Genomic DNA, 15,491 nt, shown 5'->3' with positions numbered 1-15,491 from the left:
GGGGGAGAGAGAGAGAGAGAGATTTTCTATTTCTACACTACAATCCAAACATTGCAGATCGAGTTTCTTTTTATTTAGATCGCGTGTCTTATTTCTCGGCTTTAGTAAAATGTAAAGCTAATGTATATTAGCTTGATATTTGTGTTTTATTTGATTCAACTTACTCTTTGTGTTTTACTAAAAAGTAATATTATTATTAGCTTCCTATTTTATTAGATTTTGATGGGCATCCGCATTGAATTAGGTGCATGGCATCGACGATTTGCTTCATTTAAATAAGGAGAAACCTGATAAAATGACTGGGTGTTTAACAATAGTGCTCTTCAACTTATGCACCTCCACCTCACTCCACTGACAGTCTCCCGATTAAAAATTTGGGTCCACATTTTAGCCGTACAATCTCAAGTTTATAAACCCAAGAAACTTTGAAAATCCAGCCATCCATCTCAAATTAGCTTATTTATCTACACTCTAATTTCTAGAATAGTGTGCATACCTATGGTTAGGCATTAGCCTCTGAGCTAAGTTCAACTCGCTAGGAAGTGGCGGCAAATCTTTTTTTATGAGGGGTTGCACTCCCTTAAGATTTGTGTGCGTCACGCGTTTAAAGGCGCCATGACAGTGAATTAGGCAATATTATTCATCGTGGTCGCCAAAGTGTTACCGACTAAATTATTCATTACAGTTTCGGCAACAGATTCTAATCTAATCAACATTGAATTACCCAACTTAATAAACCACTTAACAAAGAAACAGACAGTGAAAATGAAATAGAAAGAACATGATTACATAGTAAGCTGATAAGAGTCATTTTGTATTCATCGACTATTACAAGATACGGCACGATAGTTTATACATTCATATTCAGATGCAAAACGGTACAACTGCCATGCACGTGACATTCCATGACTCTTCTAATCTCCTTACAAGGTTATGTATTTATCGGCATAAAAGTAAAGGTAAAAGAACCCTATAACAATGAGGCAATGTCCCTTTATTTATAGGCCCATCCGTCTATTTGCAGGCTCATGTCTTGCTGACATATCGTGCATACAATAGCCATCCACCAAGTAGCTTCTAGAACAAACTATGGAAACTTCTAGAAGACTACATGATGAAGCTTCCCACCATTAAATGGATCGCTGGTGGTAAGATTCCACCGTCTACACTCACGAAGCTCCACTCCTTCACCTTGGTGGCTATGTTGGATGCCACATTTTGGACTTGCTTTACGACCTTCCTTTCCACCTCTTTTACTTGGTCAACGAGCCATTGTATCAAATCATGCCTCGAATGCACTAGGACCTTGTGTAGCATGGCTTGGAGTTGCTCAACATGGTTGTGCTTGATTAAAGGATTTTGCGACAGGCTTCTAGCTAGCGCCACTCACATGACATGCTGAATCCAACTTGGTCCTCCCCTACAGCATTCCTTACTCAAGCCCTGTGCACATGAAGAGGTGCATGCCACTAGGGGGGAGCAGGGGGGGGATATGGTGACATGGCCAACATTTTCCAACCGCCACAGACCACCCCCACTTCGTGGAAACACTATGGTTGCAGATTTGATGTCACTTCTTTGCAAAGCTAACATTTCATCCTACGTGGCAAGGGTAGGGAATGCACATTGCATGTCATGGCGGGGGATCGCCTACAGGTAGAGAGCATGCTCATGTGCACAACGCCTCAAAGAAAACATACTTAACAAATTTTCACATTGAAGTAAAGAGTTATCGCAACATTGGATCTAGTAAAGCTTGTGACCTTATCGGTGCGGCCCCCGGACGTCTGCTAAAGCTGATGGGAGTGTCGGCACCCGAGATCTAACGCAGGTTTGCCCCCCCTCTCTCTCTCTCTCTCTCTCTCTCTCATACACACACACGCGTGACGCACACACACACACATACACAATACTATGCTTTATCCTCGTGCGCACACACACATTTGCTCTCTCCCTCCCCCTTTCCTGAGTTTCCTCTCTCTCTCTCTCTCTCTCTCTCTCTCTCTCTCTCTCTCACATGAGTCTCACACACACACACACATACACACACAGTATTATTCTTTATCCTTGCATGCACAGTACGTGCGTTTACTCCCTTCCTCTCCGAATCTGTTCATGGAAGTGGGATTTGACACGTTCTGTACTCAAGTCTTACCTCCCGTTGCGTTTTGTGCTCAAATCTCACACCTAGTAGACACGCACACAGCTCTTTCTCATGGGTGCATGCATAAAGTCTCCCTCTCTCTCTCTCTCTCTCTCTCTCACACACACACACACACGCACATGCACATACACATATAATCCCACGATTTATCCTTGCACACACACATGCATATTACTATGCTTTATCCTTGCAGAGAAATCATGGACGATGAAGGGATGCTTAATTCAGAACAGAATGTTAGGCTTTGCCATTTTTGTATGATGGAAGAAGAAATGTGCGGCAGCTTGGATGATGTAGATTTGCCACATCCAGATAAAGAAACATGCATACTCGAGCAAGATGAAGATTCACAGTTGGAGTTGGAGTGGGATCATGATGAGGAGGAGGAGAAAGCTTGCTCAGATAGGATGTCAAATGCAGCAAATAAAAGCCACAGGTTCAACAGAGTCTATGATGTGGACTCTATCATCGGAAAGGCCTATGTTCCTAAAGAGTATAAGCCAGTTCGTGGGAGTCCATCTGCCCGTGTCAAGAAGAATCCCTTCATTTTGTCTGATGCAATTCACAGCACCAAAAGAATCAGAATGACTTTTGAAGACAAAGCATAAAATATTTTCAAGATGGTCTATGGGACTGCATTTGCTATATCTCCAAAATTGGCATGCTCTGCCAGGCATTGCTTTTGCAAGGATGGAGTCAATCTGGTAAAGATTGACATAAGCGAAGGGTCACATGTCAGCTTTCGCAGGTTTGATTCGGCGAATTTTGAAGGTGAATTTGCAGGAGCAAGTACGCAGCACTGGTCAAAAACAGAGGACCAAGAAGGACTATTCAAGGAGGGTGCAGATGTTGGGATATTTCGCATTCAAGGTAAATTCAAGTCCTTCCTTTTGTCGTGTTCACCAAGCTTCCTATCACGCAGCCAGTGCAACAATGTCGCAATCCTATCGTATCCTAGTGTCAATAAGATACTGCAAAAAGCAAAGGAAGATCTCAGCAAGAGCAGCATGTCAGCTACATGGAGAGCATACAAACCTGCAATGGCAAAAGACATAGATGATGCAGTTCAAAAATATGCAATGTCCCAGAAAGTGTCATTGGCAGATGCCAAGACCAAGAGGCAGATAACGGCTAAAGTGTTGAAGCAAATCAAACAAGTCTCCTCAATGATCTCCTTGACACATTTAGCAGCTTTTCAAGCGGTGATCTCCTTTGTGCAGTTGGATCAATTATAGGCTGGAATGAGGTTTCGATTGGCTGTACATGCTCAAGTCTACGAGGAAGTTCAGGGGCTGCACTTTGTGCAATTAACCTTGCTCATTATTTTTTTGGCATTCACTCTGGGGACAGTTGTGGTTTTGATTTGAATGGTGCGACGTCCACCGACAATCCGGAGTTCATCCACCTTTACATGACGGATGTCCTATCCACATTACCAAGTCCAAAGTCTCATTATTGGAAAGGAATTGACATGGCAGGCTTCTTCCACTGGTTAAAATTACATGCCTCTGAGATTCCAAATGAATCCCCATGGCTTGCAAGAGTTCTAGAGAGCAAAAGGAAAGTACATAGTGAGAACGGAAGTCTTTGTGCCAAACGCAGGTTTGTCTTTGACTATATTCATTTCTTTGAGTTCTTGTGTGAGATGTTAAGTTTGGATGCATGCTTGTAGGTCTTAAACACGTCGACATGTATGTAAGTTCTTGATTATTGGTCAGATGTCAATTTTTGGATTACAAGGATGTTTCAAGCAGTGATTGCTTTAAGGTTTTTGGCTACCCAGATTGTAAGTAGTGTTATTACTTTTATTTGACTATCTTCAGTTATTAGAATTTTTGTGAGATGTTGAGTTTTGATATATGCTTGCAAGTCTTAACATGGCGACATGTATGTGGGTTCTCGTTTGCTGTTTAGGTACCAACTTTTGGGATACAAGTATGTTTCAAGCAACAGCTGCTTTCTTGTGTTTGGCATCCTAGATTGTCAATAGTGCTATCGCTTATGCATACTTTCCATACATTTTCTTTGGTTAGCAGCAGCTAGCATAGAAAATTTTGCTTCAAGTATTTTGGTGGTGGTAACCAAATTGTGATAGTGAGCTCACTTGTAATTAGTAGGTTTCTATATCTTTGCAATATTCTTCCTTTTGTTTTTGATGTTAGGTTTGTGGAAACTTGACATAGAGTGGTTCCAAGATGGTATAGAGTAATAAATGTTGATGCCCATTGCAGCTTATAATCATCTAATCATCTTTATTTCTTTGTAATGTATTACATTCACACGAGCTTAGTTTGTTGTGTACATATGGTGTTAGTTACGTGATTACTTATGTGTTGGGAGAAGTCTAGTGTGTGAAGAAATATATGTAACTTGGTCAAGTGGTGGCTTAGCTTAGTATGCTGAATACACTGCATCTCGACTTGACTAATTGTCAATTCAAAACATTTGAGAGTTTTGGGTAAATTCTGAGAACAAGTGATTCAAATCATAGTTTATGTTATTTGATGGACTAATAGTGACAAGAAGCTAGACCAAAATTAATTTGTGTCTAATTTCATATTTAAAAAAAATCTCAAGAATATACTCTCATAATATTTGGGCACAATTTTAACTTATTTGCATGAGTTTCATGAGATGAAACTGCAATGGTTATTGTTGAATTTTGTCACTCAGGTGTGAATTGTGCATGACCACTTGGAGCATTACCATGTTTAGTTTTGTGATTTGGACATGGATATATTCGGTGAGCATACTTGGTTACCCATCTAGATTCAGTCGTCTCCTCTTGGAAAATCAACTCTTAACTGATTAGCATACGTGATTAAGTTCAGAGGTCTACATTTGAGTGTATATACTAGTTAGTGAATGGCTTTTGGAGTTTATGAAAGGGCAAGAGTGCGAATTCGCATCCTCATTGGCATCAATCCAAATAGATTGGCTAAAAGGATGCGAATTCGCAGTTTCATCTCATGAAACTCATGCAAATAAGTTAAAATTATGTCCAAATATTATAAGAAAGTATATTCTCGAGATTTTCTTTAAATATGAAATTAGACACAAATTAACTTTGGTCTAGCTTCTTGTCACTATTAGTCTATCAAATAACATAAACTATGATTTGTATCACTTGTTCTCAGAATTTACCCAAAACTCTCAAATGTTTTGAATTGACAATTAGTCAAGTCGAGATGCAGTGTATTCAGCATACTAAGCTAAGCCACCACTTGACCAAGTTACATATATTTCTTCACACACTAGACTTCTCCCAACACATAAGTAATCACGCAACTAACACCATATGTACACAACAAACTAAGCTCGTGTGAATGTAATACATTACAAAGAAATAAAGATGATTAGATGATTATAAGCTGCAATGGGCATCAACATTTATTACTCTATACCATCTTGGAACCACTCTATGTCAAGTTTCCACAAACCTAACATCAAAAACAAAAGGAAGAATATTGCAAAGATATAGAAACCTACTAATTACAAGTGAGCTCACTATCACAATTTGGTTACCACCACCAAAATACTTGAAGCAAAATTTTCTATGCTAGCTGCTGCTAACCAAAGAAAATGTATGGAAAGTATGCATAAGCGATAGCACTATTGATAATCTAGGATGCCAAACACCAGAAAGCAGCTGTTGCTTGAAACATACTTGTATCCCAAAAGTTGGTACCTAAACAGCAAACGAGAACCCACATACATGTCGCCATGTTAAGACCTGCAAGCATATATCAAAACTCAACATCTCACAAAAATTCTAATAACTGAAGATAGTCAAATAAAAGTAATAACACTACTTACAATCTGGGCAGCCAAAAACCTGAAAGCAATCACTGCTTGAAACATCCTTGTAATCCAAAAATTGACATCTGACCAATAATCAGGAACTTACATACATGTCGACGTGTTTAAGACCTACAAGCATGCATCCAAACTTAACATCTCACACAAGAACTCAAAGAAATGAATATAGTCAAAGACAAACCTGCGTTTGGCACAAAGACTTCCGTTCTCACTATGTACTTTTCTTTTGCTCTCTAGAACTCTTGCAAGCCATAGGGATTCATTTGGAATCTCAGAGGCATGTAATTTTAACCAGTGGAAGAAGCCTGCCATGTCAATTCCTTTCCAATAATGAGACTTTGGACTTGGTAATGTGGATAGGACATCCGTAATGTAAAGGTGGACGAACTCCGGATTGTCGGTGGACGTCGCACCATTCAAATCAAAACCACAACTGCCCCCAGAGTGAATGCCAAGAAAATAATGAGCAAGGTTAATTGCACAAAGTGCAGCCCCTGAACTTCCTCGTAGAGTTGAGCATGTACAACCAATCGAAACCTCATTCCAGCCTATAATTGATCCAACTGCACAAAGGAGATCACCGCTTGAAAAGCTGCTAAATGTGTCAAGGAGATCATTGAGGAGACTTGTTTGATTTGCTTCAACACTTTAGCCGTTATCTGCCTCTTGGTCTTGGCATCTGCCAATGACACTTTCTGGGACATTGCATATTTTTGAACTGCATCATCTATGTCTTTTGCCATTGCAGGTTTGTATGCTCTCCATGTAGCTGACATGCTGCTCTTGCTGAGATCTTCCTTTGCTTTTTGCAGCATGTTATTGACACTAGGATACGATAGGATTGCGACATTGTTGCACTGGCTGCGTGATAAGAAGCTTGGTGAACACGGCAAAAGGAAGGACTTGAATTTACCTTGAATGCGAAATATCCCAACATCTGCACCCTCCTTGAATAGTCCTTCTTGGTCCTCTGTTTTTGACCAGTGCTACGTACTTGCTCCTGCAAATTCACCTTCAAAAATCGCCGAATCAAACAGAAGGGCACAGAGTTCCTGCCACGATGGATCGAGGTGAATAGAGTAGGGCAATGTAGCACTTGTATGCAGTAGCAATAACGGTAGGGGAGGAGAGCTCTATCATGTGGAGTAGGAACGGTGTAGCAAATAAAGGCACGTGATGTCTCTACACAGGGGCAATCGAGGCGGCACAGACTTAAGGTAGTAGCCAAATGTGTGTGTGTGTGTGTGTGTGTGTGTTTGCTAAGAGGAGGAGGAGGAGGAGGAGGAGTGGGTGGGCTAAAAGTATGGGCAAGCTAGAGAGAGAGAGAGAGACACAGAGAGCGAGTCTATGTTTGTGGGTGTGTGTGGAAGGACAGAGAGAGAGAGACGAGTGAGTGAGTGTGTGGGTGCATTGATGTCAAGAGGTAAGGTGCATTAATCGCACCTTACCTCTCCCCTTAACCCTTTAGTTCAAAATTTGAAATTTGAGATCAAATTTTGAGTTAGATGCATTTCACATGCCTTCTGGCCTCCTCTTTTTTTGGATCGCTTAAATCTTCTCGCTCTTTTCTCCCTCTTTTGCTCACTTAAACTGAGCATTAAAAAACACATTTCGAAAAGATTAGAAAAGGCCAGTTTAAAAAAAAGTCTGGAAAATTTTCAAAATATGGGAGCTAAATTTTGCAAAGTGCACATTTCATGTTGGTTATTACGAGTGGTTTGCTTTCCCCACATCAAAATTTTGGGTCTTGAGACCAATTTTGCATACAAAATTTTCATTAGAAATTGAAAACAATTCAAAAAATTTCACCTAAAAAAAGTGCACTATTTTCTCGTGTAATATGGTTCAAAAGGCTTCAAAAAACATTCTGGGGGAAGTTTGGGTCAAGCCAAAAAATTTTGAAAAATTTCTAAAAAAATTGCCCAACACCATGGGTCAAGAGCTGACCAAGGACAAGAAATCCTAGTAGAATGGACATGAGAAGTATAAGTTCAAGTCAATGGATCCTAACAAAATGTAGAGAAAGAAACATGTGCCTCAGAAGATCTAGAGAGAGAATATAAAAACATGCCAACACCAAAATTTGTTTACATACTCAAAATGACCTAAAAAAGCATTTCGAAACAACATCTACATGCTTGTTTCAAAACGTTTCATTATGGTAACCGTCGGCCTATTACACACTTAGGCCCATATCAAATGTCGAAAAGGTGCGCCTCTGCCACACATCCCAAATGTGCACCCATGCCTCATGTTTAAATGTGCACTGCACTTATGTACATAGATCTATGCCACATGGCCACACGTGGGATTGTGCCACCCATCCTAATGTATGCCCATGCCATATATTTAAAATTGTGGCATGGGTGTAGCTAGACCTGTATCACATGTCCAAATGTGTGTTGTGCCGCACATGCGCCCATGCCACACATCCCAAATGTGCACCCATGTCACATGTTCAAGGGTGTGCTACACTTACACAAATACTTCAAGTATCGCAGGACCAAACATGCGATCGTGTTGTACATCCCAATGTGCACCTGCATGGTATATTTAAAAGTGTGATACAGGTGCATCTATATCCATATTGCATGTCCAAACATGCACGGTGTGCCACAAAGTCTTGTGTGCACACCTATGTGGCCCATCCTAAATGTGAGCCTTGGCTTCGTAATTAAATGTGCACCAAACACATACATGTAGATCTATGTCGCATGAGAAAACATGCGATCGTGCTGTATATCCCATTGTGTGCCCACGCCATATATTTAAGAGTGCAACGTGGGCATATCGCTAGTCCAAACGTGCATCTATGCCTCCTAATCTGGTAGGAAATGAGACAAAGATACAAAACTCTCCTAAAGTGGCCTATGACTGCTGCGAGGCCATAGGGACATACCTCTTCCAACATTGGATTCAATCAAGAAAGATTTCTATAGCCATGTTCATAGGGATCTTCTTATGGGGTCTTGGATGGGAGATTGATATGGATCTTCTGCATTGTTTGTCCAACATATAGCAAGGAGAAGAGACCCGACTATCATGAAGTGGCCTATGACCATGAGGCCATAGGGATATACCTATCACACTCTTGGTGTGGATTTTCTAAAAGAGAATCCAACATTGGAAGGAAGATTTCTATAGCCATGGAGTATATGCCTATGACCATGAGGCCATAGGAATATACCTCTTCCAACGAAGTCACCTATCATCCAAAGAATATAGACAAATTAGGAGGGCTCTCTAAGAGTGAGTTTCTAGACTTGTCAAAGACTTCTAGAGCAAGGGAGTCTAGAGATGATTAGCTTATTGAGCCAGACATTCCTGGACCACATCCAATGCCAAGTCCTCAAAGCCATCCATAGATGATTTAATTTTTGTAGATCTAAATTTGGAAAGGGATAGGAAAGGCAAGAGCAAAATGGATCAGGTTGTAGAGGACCAATGCCAAGTCCTCAAAGCCATCCAGCCAGGTTGTAGAGGACCAATGCCAAGTCCTCAAAGCCATAGATGATTTAATTTTTTGTAGATCTAAATTTGGAAAGGGATAGGAAAGAGCAAAATGGATCAGGTCGTACGACAAATCTTAGTGACAAAGGTCTTTCAAGATGACCTACTTCAAGAGGTCTATAAGGACTCTTAAGAAGGATATTATGCCACAACTAGATTGCCAGAGCTAGATCTTCCTCTTGCACTAGTGGTGGTAGTCGAGAAGCTTGCAAGATACAAGAACCGAATCATTGATAAATGGGCAAATGAATACCGAACCTTAGACTGGAAGGAGATTGGCGAGCTCACGTGGAGAGCACAACCATTATTTATGGAAGTGTTCTCAACTAATACAGCCAAACCAAGAGTGATAACCTTTCTTGGAGAAACTATTGCTCCTCCCCTACGAGAGTTCACTAGAGAGGGACCCTCAACATCAGAGTGGACCACTGCAAGTAGCCCAACTCCAGCACCAAGATATTCTCCTACACCAATAGTAAGACCACAGATCACCACTCCACAACAACATTTTTCTCACTATGACAATCAGAGGTTAGCGGAGCCAATTCAACCTCCCATAAACACACCTCCTAAAATGCGGGTAACAAGATCTTTGGAGAGGGTTGGTGAGGTCGGTATTAGGGGACCCACACCAATTTGGGATGCATATAGATCATTTTACCAAAGAGAGGAACCACTGAGAGTGAGGGGCCTGATGATGAATCTTCAAGACGAGTAAGGCCATCAACTCTTCAGAAACTGGAAAAGAAGTACGAGGGGTTAGGAGATCCATATAACCATGTAGTTGCATTTAGGCAAACAGTTCGAGCTAAGCAAGTGACTCTAATAGGCATACACATATTGAAGAATTTGGGATCACTCTTGAAGAAAAGGCCCTTGCTTGGTTTCAGGCACTAGAGACTTCCGACAAGTCTTCTTTTACGAGTTCTGGAAGAGAGGTTCATTGCTGCTTTTTCCTTGATGGGGATTCAGCATGACACAGTAGCAAACATCTACTCTTTCAAGCAAGGTGAGACTGAGAGAGTTAGAGACTGTGTAAATAGGATGAAGTAGTACATTCATCATTGCCCAGAAGATGAGAAGCCCAGAGTCGACTAATTTCTCTCTTCTTAAAAGGACTCAAAAAATTCAACACTGCACACACCTCTCTATGCAAAGAAGCATACAAATTTCAATGAGTGCTGCCATGATGCTATGGATTTCACAAATAACTTCAAATTCCAAGATGGTGCTAGCCTTGAGGTGCAACCTAGAGATCAATGGGGTGATGACCAAAGTTCAGAGTCTAGCACACTAGTAAATCCAGACCAGATAGCTAACCTAGTGCTAAGGAGATTGGGACAAACCTATCGCCCACCCACTGTAGCCACAATAATAGTAGCTAATGAGGAGTGTACTACCTATAGGTCCTCATCATTGTGGAACATGTGGTGGTAACCATAGAACCGAGGAATGTATTACCTTTTCTCCTCTAGTCACAAACCAACCCACAAAGAAGTGGTGCTAGGCCTATGCTTGGAATTATACCCACACCACACAGGAATACTCACATTACAAGAATGAGACAGAAGCGTGAGTAGCCAAGGGACGCAGGGGCTCCACAAATGCATCATCAGTATGCTAATTTTGAATGTAAACCTCCAATGGGACAAGAGCAAGCACGACCTGTACTTGGAGCTCAACCTCCTACTCGTGGGACTGCTCCTATGAGCTTTGTTGACTATGACAATCTAAATATGTATAGAGACTTGGTAAATTATGCCCTTACTATGTGAAGGAGGAATATGCGTCATATTCATCCAAGGAAAATCTCTTTGAAAGTCCCGTGTATCCATGCCAAGCACTAGATCCTCAATCGGGGGAACAAAATTCTTTGATGTTTCTAGGTGGCTACCAACCTAGGACTCCAAGCCCCTCAGGTCAATGGCAGCAAAGGAAAGTAGAAGCCAAACTAATGGGCCCTTGTTATGAGTGCGAAGAAGCCCATTGGGCTCGTGATTGTCCACATCGCCAAAGGGCAGCAGCTCGATCCAATACAACAGCAACACAGTTTTCACCAACTAAAAGATATTGTCTAGGGTGTTGTGTAGAACACTTTTCCAAAGGATTGTTTACTGAAACCACATGAGGAAGGTACCTCTCAGCCAAAGGTCTCACTTAACTTTGTAGAGACAATTCCATCACCACCTTCATCAGTGAGGATGTCGTGCCACTGAGAGTCATGACTAGATCACAGATACGAAATGCTGAAATGTAGACCGATGGTTGGAACACCTCTAACTAGGGATGCAAAGGCAAAACTAGTGCACAAGACCCTACATTCCAATAGAAAAAGGACCACTAGGAGGAAAAAGAACCGCAACAAGCAAACTAAGAGTGCATCCACTAGTTCTGAGGAAGTCTCTAAACAAAACATGAAGGATCAAGCCTTTATATCCCAAGAAGGGCATTAGGAGCATCAACCTCAACTTGGGCCTAGTGTGAAAAAAGATAAGCCTACTACAACTGAGGATAGTTCTAGGGGTTCTGCTTTTGATAAGGTGAAGAAGACTCTAGATGCCACCATTGAAGCTCCTAGAAGTCGCATTGCAGCTTTATCTAAGCTACCGAAGAAGCTTCAAGGATACCCAAACACTCGTGATGATTGAGGAGAAGATCAATCTAGTGGTACATCAGGAACTCATGAGGGAAGCTCAATCAATACTTGAGGACCCACCTCCACCCATTGCTCGGGGCCCCACTTCTCTTAAGCCAATGTTAGAAACCATATCAAAAGTGTCATCGAGTTGGGAAATGACAAGATTGCCCTCTCAAAAATAACCTCTTTTTGGAAAAGAGAAACCGTGTTGTTGGCTGCAATTTGAGCTTGTAACTCGGCATGGAGAGTTGGGTTGCTCATCATCTCTTTAAACCTGCTCAAAATATAGCCAACAAGTTGTTTATCATCATCATTGGCACTATCTTGTGCCATATCAAAACCACTATCAACAATTTGCTTTCCTGGGTTACTATGAGACATTGAGTACACAATTTTCTAATCTGTGTGCAACTTCTTAAGTCACTTCCTTCTCTAAAGCTCTCATAGGACTTCTCTTCTTAAGCAAGGAGAGAATAGCCTCAAGTCCTGATACCAATATCAGAGAATTACACTTATTCCTTTTATTTACAGCGAATTTTATGTGAAAGAAGAGAAAAGAGAATGCCTTTAGTACAACTCTATAGTAACACACACTTCTCGTCTCACGGTTGACCTATCTTGCACTCGTGCTCTCCCCCACCCAATCGAAGCACTACGTGCGACGATCGGTTATGGTCGTAGGAGTGTGCAAGAGTTTCAAAAGAATATGCCTCATGCAAGGTCATGTAATGCGACCCTATGTATGCATTGAAAGAATAATGCAAGTAAAACATACTGTGCTAGAAACAAGGTCATGGTACAATGTGTCTCATGGGCGTTTGCTGACGAGGTTAACTCCTACCTAAACTACCCTAATCTACTATATGTCTAATGGTGATTCATCTCATCGACCTTGAAAATTCGTTGTCTTTAGGACATTGTCGCGCTAGCTTCACAAATGACGCTAATTTGGAGTAGCCTTGCTGTCGCGTTGAACAAAATCTAGCCATGTATGGCATGGCAACAGCACAGACGTAACTCCAAATAGCTTGAGTTGAAGATCTAATGCCCTGAAGTGGATTGGCTTTAATGATGTTGTTGGAGCCTGCTTGTTTGTTTTCGTTGGTTGAACCTGTTTGGGTTTCCAAACCTTGATTGCTTTCGTGAAGTTTGTCATCTTGACCTTAACAGGTTGTGTTGTATGAGCGTCACTTAGCAAAGTAGTTTTCACTTTCCAAACCTGTTTGGTATTGTTGCCTTGCCAAGTCTTCCGTGTTGCTTGAGGCTTTGCCTTTGGTTTCCACACCTGTTTTAAGGGTTTTGATTGTTGATGCATGGTGTGGCGAGTAAGGCTTTTATTGACTGTACTTTTAGCATCTTTTTTGACTGTTTGTGCTACCAACTGTTTAGGAATCCAAGCCTGTCCATCTGCAGTGTAGTGAAGAGATGTCTTTGGAACCCATACCTGTTTGTTTGATTTCGTAGAAATCCTCACACTCTTTGCATGGGTTTGTTATCTCTTCTTTGATTTGCTGGCTTATGAGATGGCGTTGGCGATGGTCTTTGAATCTTTGGAACCTAAATATATTCCGTATCTTTTTGAGCTCTAAGAAGCGCTTTTGGGGTCCATCTTTTCGTTTCTTGAACTTGATCTTTTAAAAGATTTGTTGACCACTTGTTTGTTGGCGTTTTAGCTGCTTGCTTGGATTTTGGTTTCCTTGTGCCTTCGAATAATTGATTGTCTTTGTCATTGGCACATCCGTTTTCTTTACCCAAATCCATTTGTTTTGAGCTTCTTTCTTTTTGTCGGCATTAGCGTTCTTTGGTTGTTTCAGCTTTGTTGGTGGCTTTGTCTTTGCATTTTGATGATCCTGCTCAGTTGTGTTCGATGGTGAACTTGTTGTCTTCTTTATAGAGGATTCCGACAGTTCCCGAACAATCGCAGCATATGCTTCATTTGGTTGTCTCAGAGGTACCCACAATCGATTGTCGGCACTCTCACAATGGACTAACTTTCTTTCCCAGTATGAAGCAATTGTGCTTCCTTTGCCATGTCCTTCCTAAGATCAGTGGAGTATGCATTTTCACAGAACTTGTCCCCACAGCTTAGTTCACTTACAAACAATTCCAATTCACAAATGCCATGAGCTTTAATTTTATCTCCAGTGAACACTTCAAACATGGCATTCGTTTCTTTAAGCTTCGTGTTTAAAAGTTGAGAAAATAACTCAAACGAGATTGTGTTCCCGTCCGCCCCCGAGTCAATAAATGCATAGGTTTGTAGACGTTGTTCCCCAACCTGAACAACAATGAAGAGAGGAGGTGTTTCATCCTCGGACTCTCCATCCTCAAGACTTTGCTTCATGCTAAACTTACAACGTTTAGACAACCCATCAGCTAGCGGAATCACTCCTCGCATTCTGCGTTTGTTCACTCTTTCTCTGGCTTCCTCTTGAGCCATTTCAACCACTTAAATATTTTTAGGTTTTTTCTCTTTTAACCCATCTTCTGAAAGAGGTTCATCTGATGCATCATAGGATTCTATTTCATTTTCCTCAGCATCAGGTTCTTCCCTTTCTACCCTCCTAGACTCCTTATCGTTTGGTCCTTCTGCCAAATTTTCATCCTTAACGACCTTGAATGAAGAGATCTCCATTTCAAAACTGCCACTTGTGATGTCTGTTGTCTTAAACCACTTGAACCATCCACGACATTCGTGCACACATCTAAGGTAGCAAGAATGTCACGCCACCCATGAGGTTCTAACTCATGCTCTAGAAATGGCTCTGGAATATAGTCTGAAGAGCTCAACGTGTCAGCTCCATCACTATTTTCATCAATTCCACATAGCCATAATGGCTTCCCTTGGACTAGCCATGATGGTCCAAATTCGTCTGGAACTACACTTACATTGAATGCCATGGAAAAGTCTTGCATGTCGGTGGAGTGAGTTTCAAAAGCCATACTAGAGGTTGATTCTGACAAGGTCACTACCTCAACAATAGGCTCTAAGATACGGTGAGCGTTGGTGACACTCTTCTCACTAGACTTAATACTCGCGCTCAACACTTGATCTTTTCCTCCTGACTTATACCAGTTTCCTGATCTTAAATACATTCAAGAAAAGAAACAGCCACTTATTAGGATAAGTCGCAACTTCCTCTTCTCAGGTTGCTCTTTGCCTGCAATTGATTACCTAAGACCAATGAAGTGGATCAGTCTCGAACTATGTTTCTAGGCTACTTGTTCTATACTTTCTAGTTCTAAATGAAGCAACAAAACTTGACCTGGGCTATACCCTTGTATACTATCTATAGAGTGCTACAAGACTATTCTAGTCTACGACTAACTTCTATAATTACAGGCACTCTAAACGCTTCG

The 15,491-nt window shown here is 41.2% G+C and overlaps 1 protein-coding gene, 1 long non-coding RNA gene and 1 pseudogene across 5 annotated transcripts in view; 1 reads left to right on the top strand and 2 right to left on the bottom strand.

Annotated features, from left to right (window-relative positions):
• Nucleotides 1-15,491, bottom strand: part of LOC147638058 (putative anthocyanidin reductase) — a 258,444-nt pseudogene that overhangs the window by 123,063 nt on the left and 119,890 nt on the right. The window lies entirely within an intron of this gene.
• LOC147638064 (uncharacterized) lies at nt 1,772-3,952 on the top strand. Of its 2 annotated transcripts, XR_015265339.1 has the most exons (3): nt 1,772-1,831; nt 2,358-3,766; nt 3,837-3,952. XR_015265339.1 is itself a non-coding variant. In XM_086794846.1 (2 exons), exon 2 carries the CDS (start codon nt 2,785-2,787, stop codon nt 3,397-3,399), a length of 615 nt encoding a protein of 204 aa, XP_086650972.1. In that variant the 5' UTR covers nt 1,772-1,831; nt 2,358-2,784; the 3' UTR covers nt 3,400-3,920. The 2 variants fall into 2 exon arrangements, 1 of the variants encoding a protein (XP_086650972.1); XM_086794846.1 differs by having other exon boundaries at nt 2,358-3,920.
• LOC147638063 (uncharacterized) lies at nt 5,572-7,034 on the bottom strand. 2 transcript variants are annotated; one of them, XR_015265336.1, is made up of 3 exons: nt 6,165-7,034; nt 5,981-6,094; nt 5,572-5,897 (listed from the first exon to the last, which is right to left on the bottom strand). It is a non-coding gene; the product is annotated as an uncharacterized LOC147638063 (long non-coding RNA). The 2 variants fall into 2 exon arrangements; XR_015265338.1 differs by having other exon boundaries at nt 5,577-5,852.

The sequence above is a fragment of the Cibotium barometz genome, chromosome 5 (genome assembly GCF_041138505.1).
Source record: "Cibotium barometz isolate CiBa-2024 chromosome 5, ASM4113850v1, whole genome shotgun sequence".
In the NCBI taxonomy this organism is placed as follows: domain Eukaryota; kingdom Viridiplantae; phylum Streptophyta; class Polypodiopsida; order Cyatheales; family Cibotiaceae; genus Cibotium; species Cibotium barometz.
Note: the sequence above shows the minus strand (reverse complement) of the source record. Positions and strands in the feature narration are given on the sequence as shown.

Coding starts and splice junctions, on each gene's coding strand:
- LOC147638064 (XM_086794846.1), top strand. CDS start 2,785: ATGGTCTATGGGACTGCATTTGCTATATCTCCAAAATTGGCATGCTCT.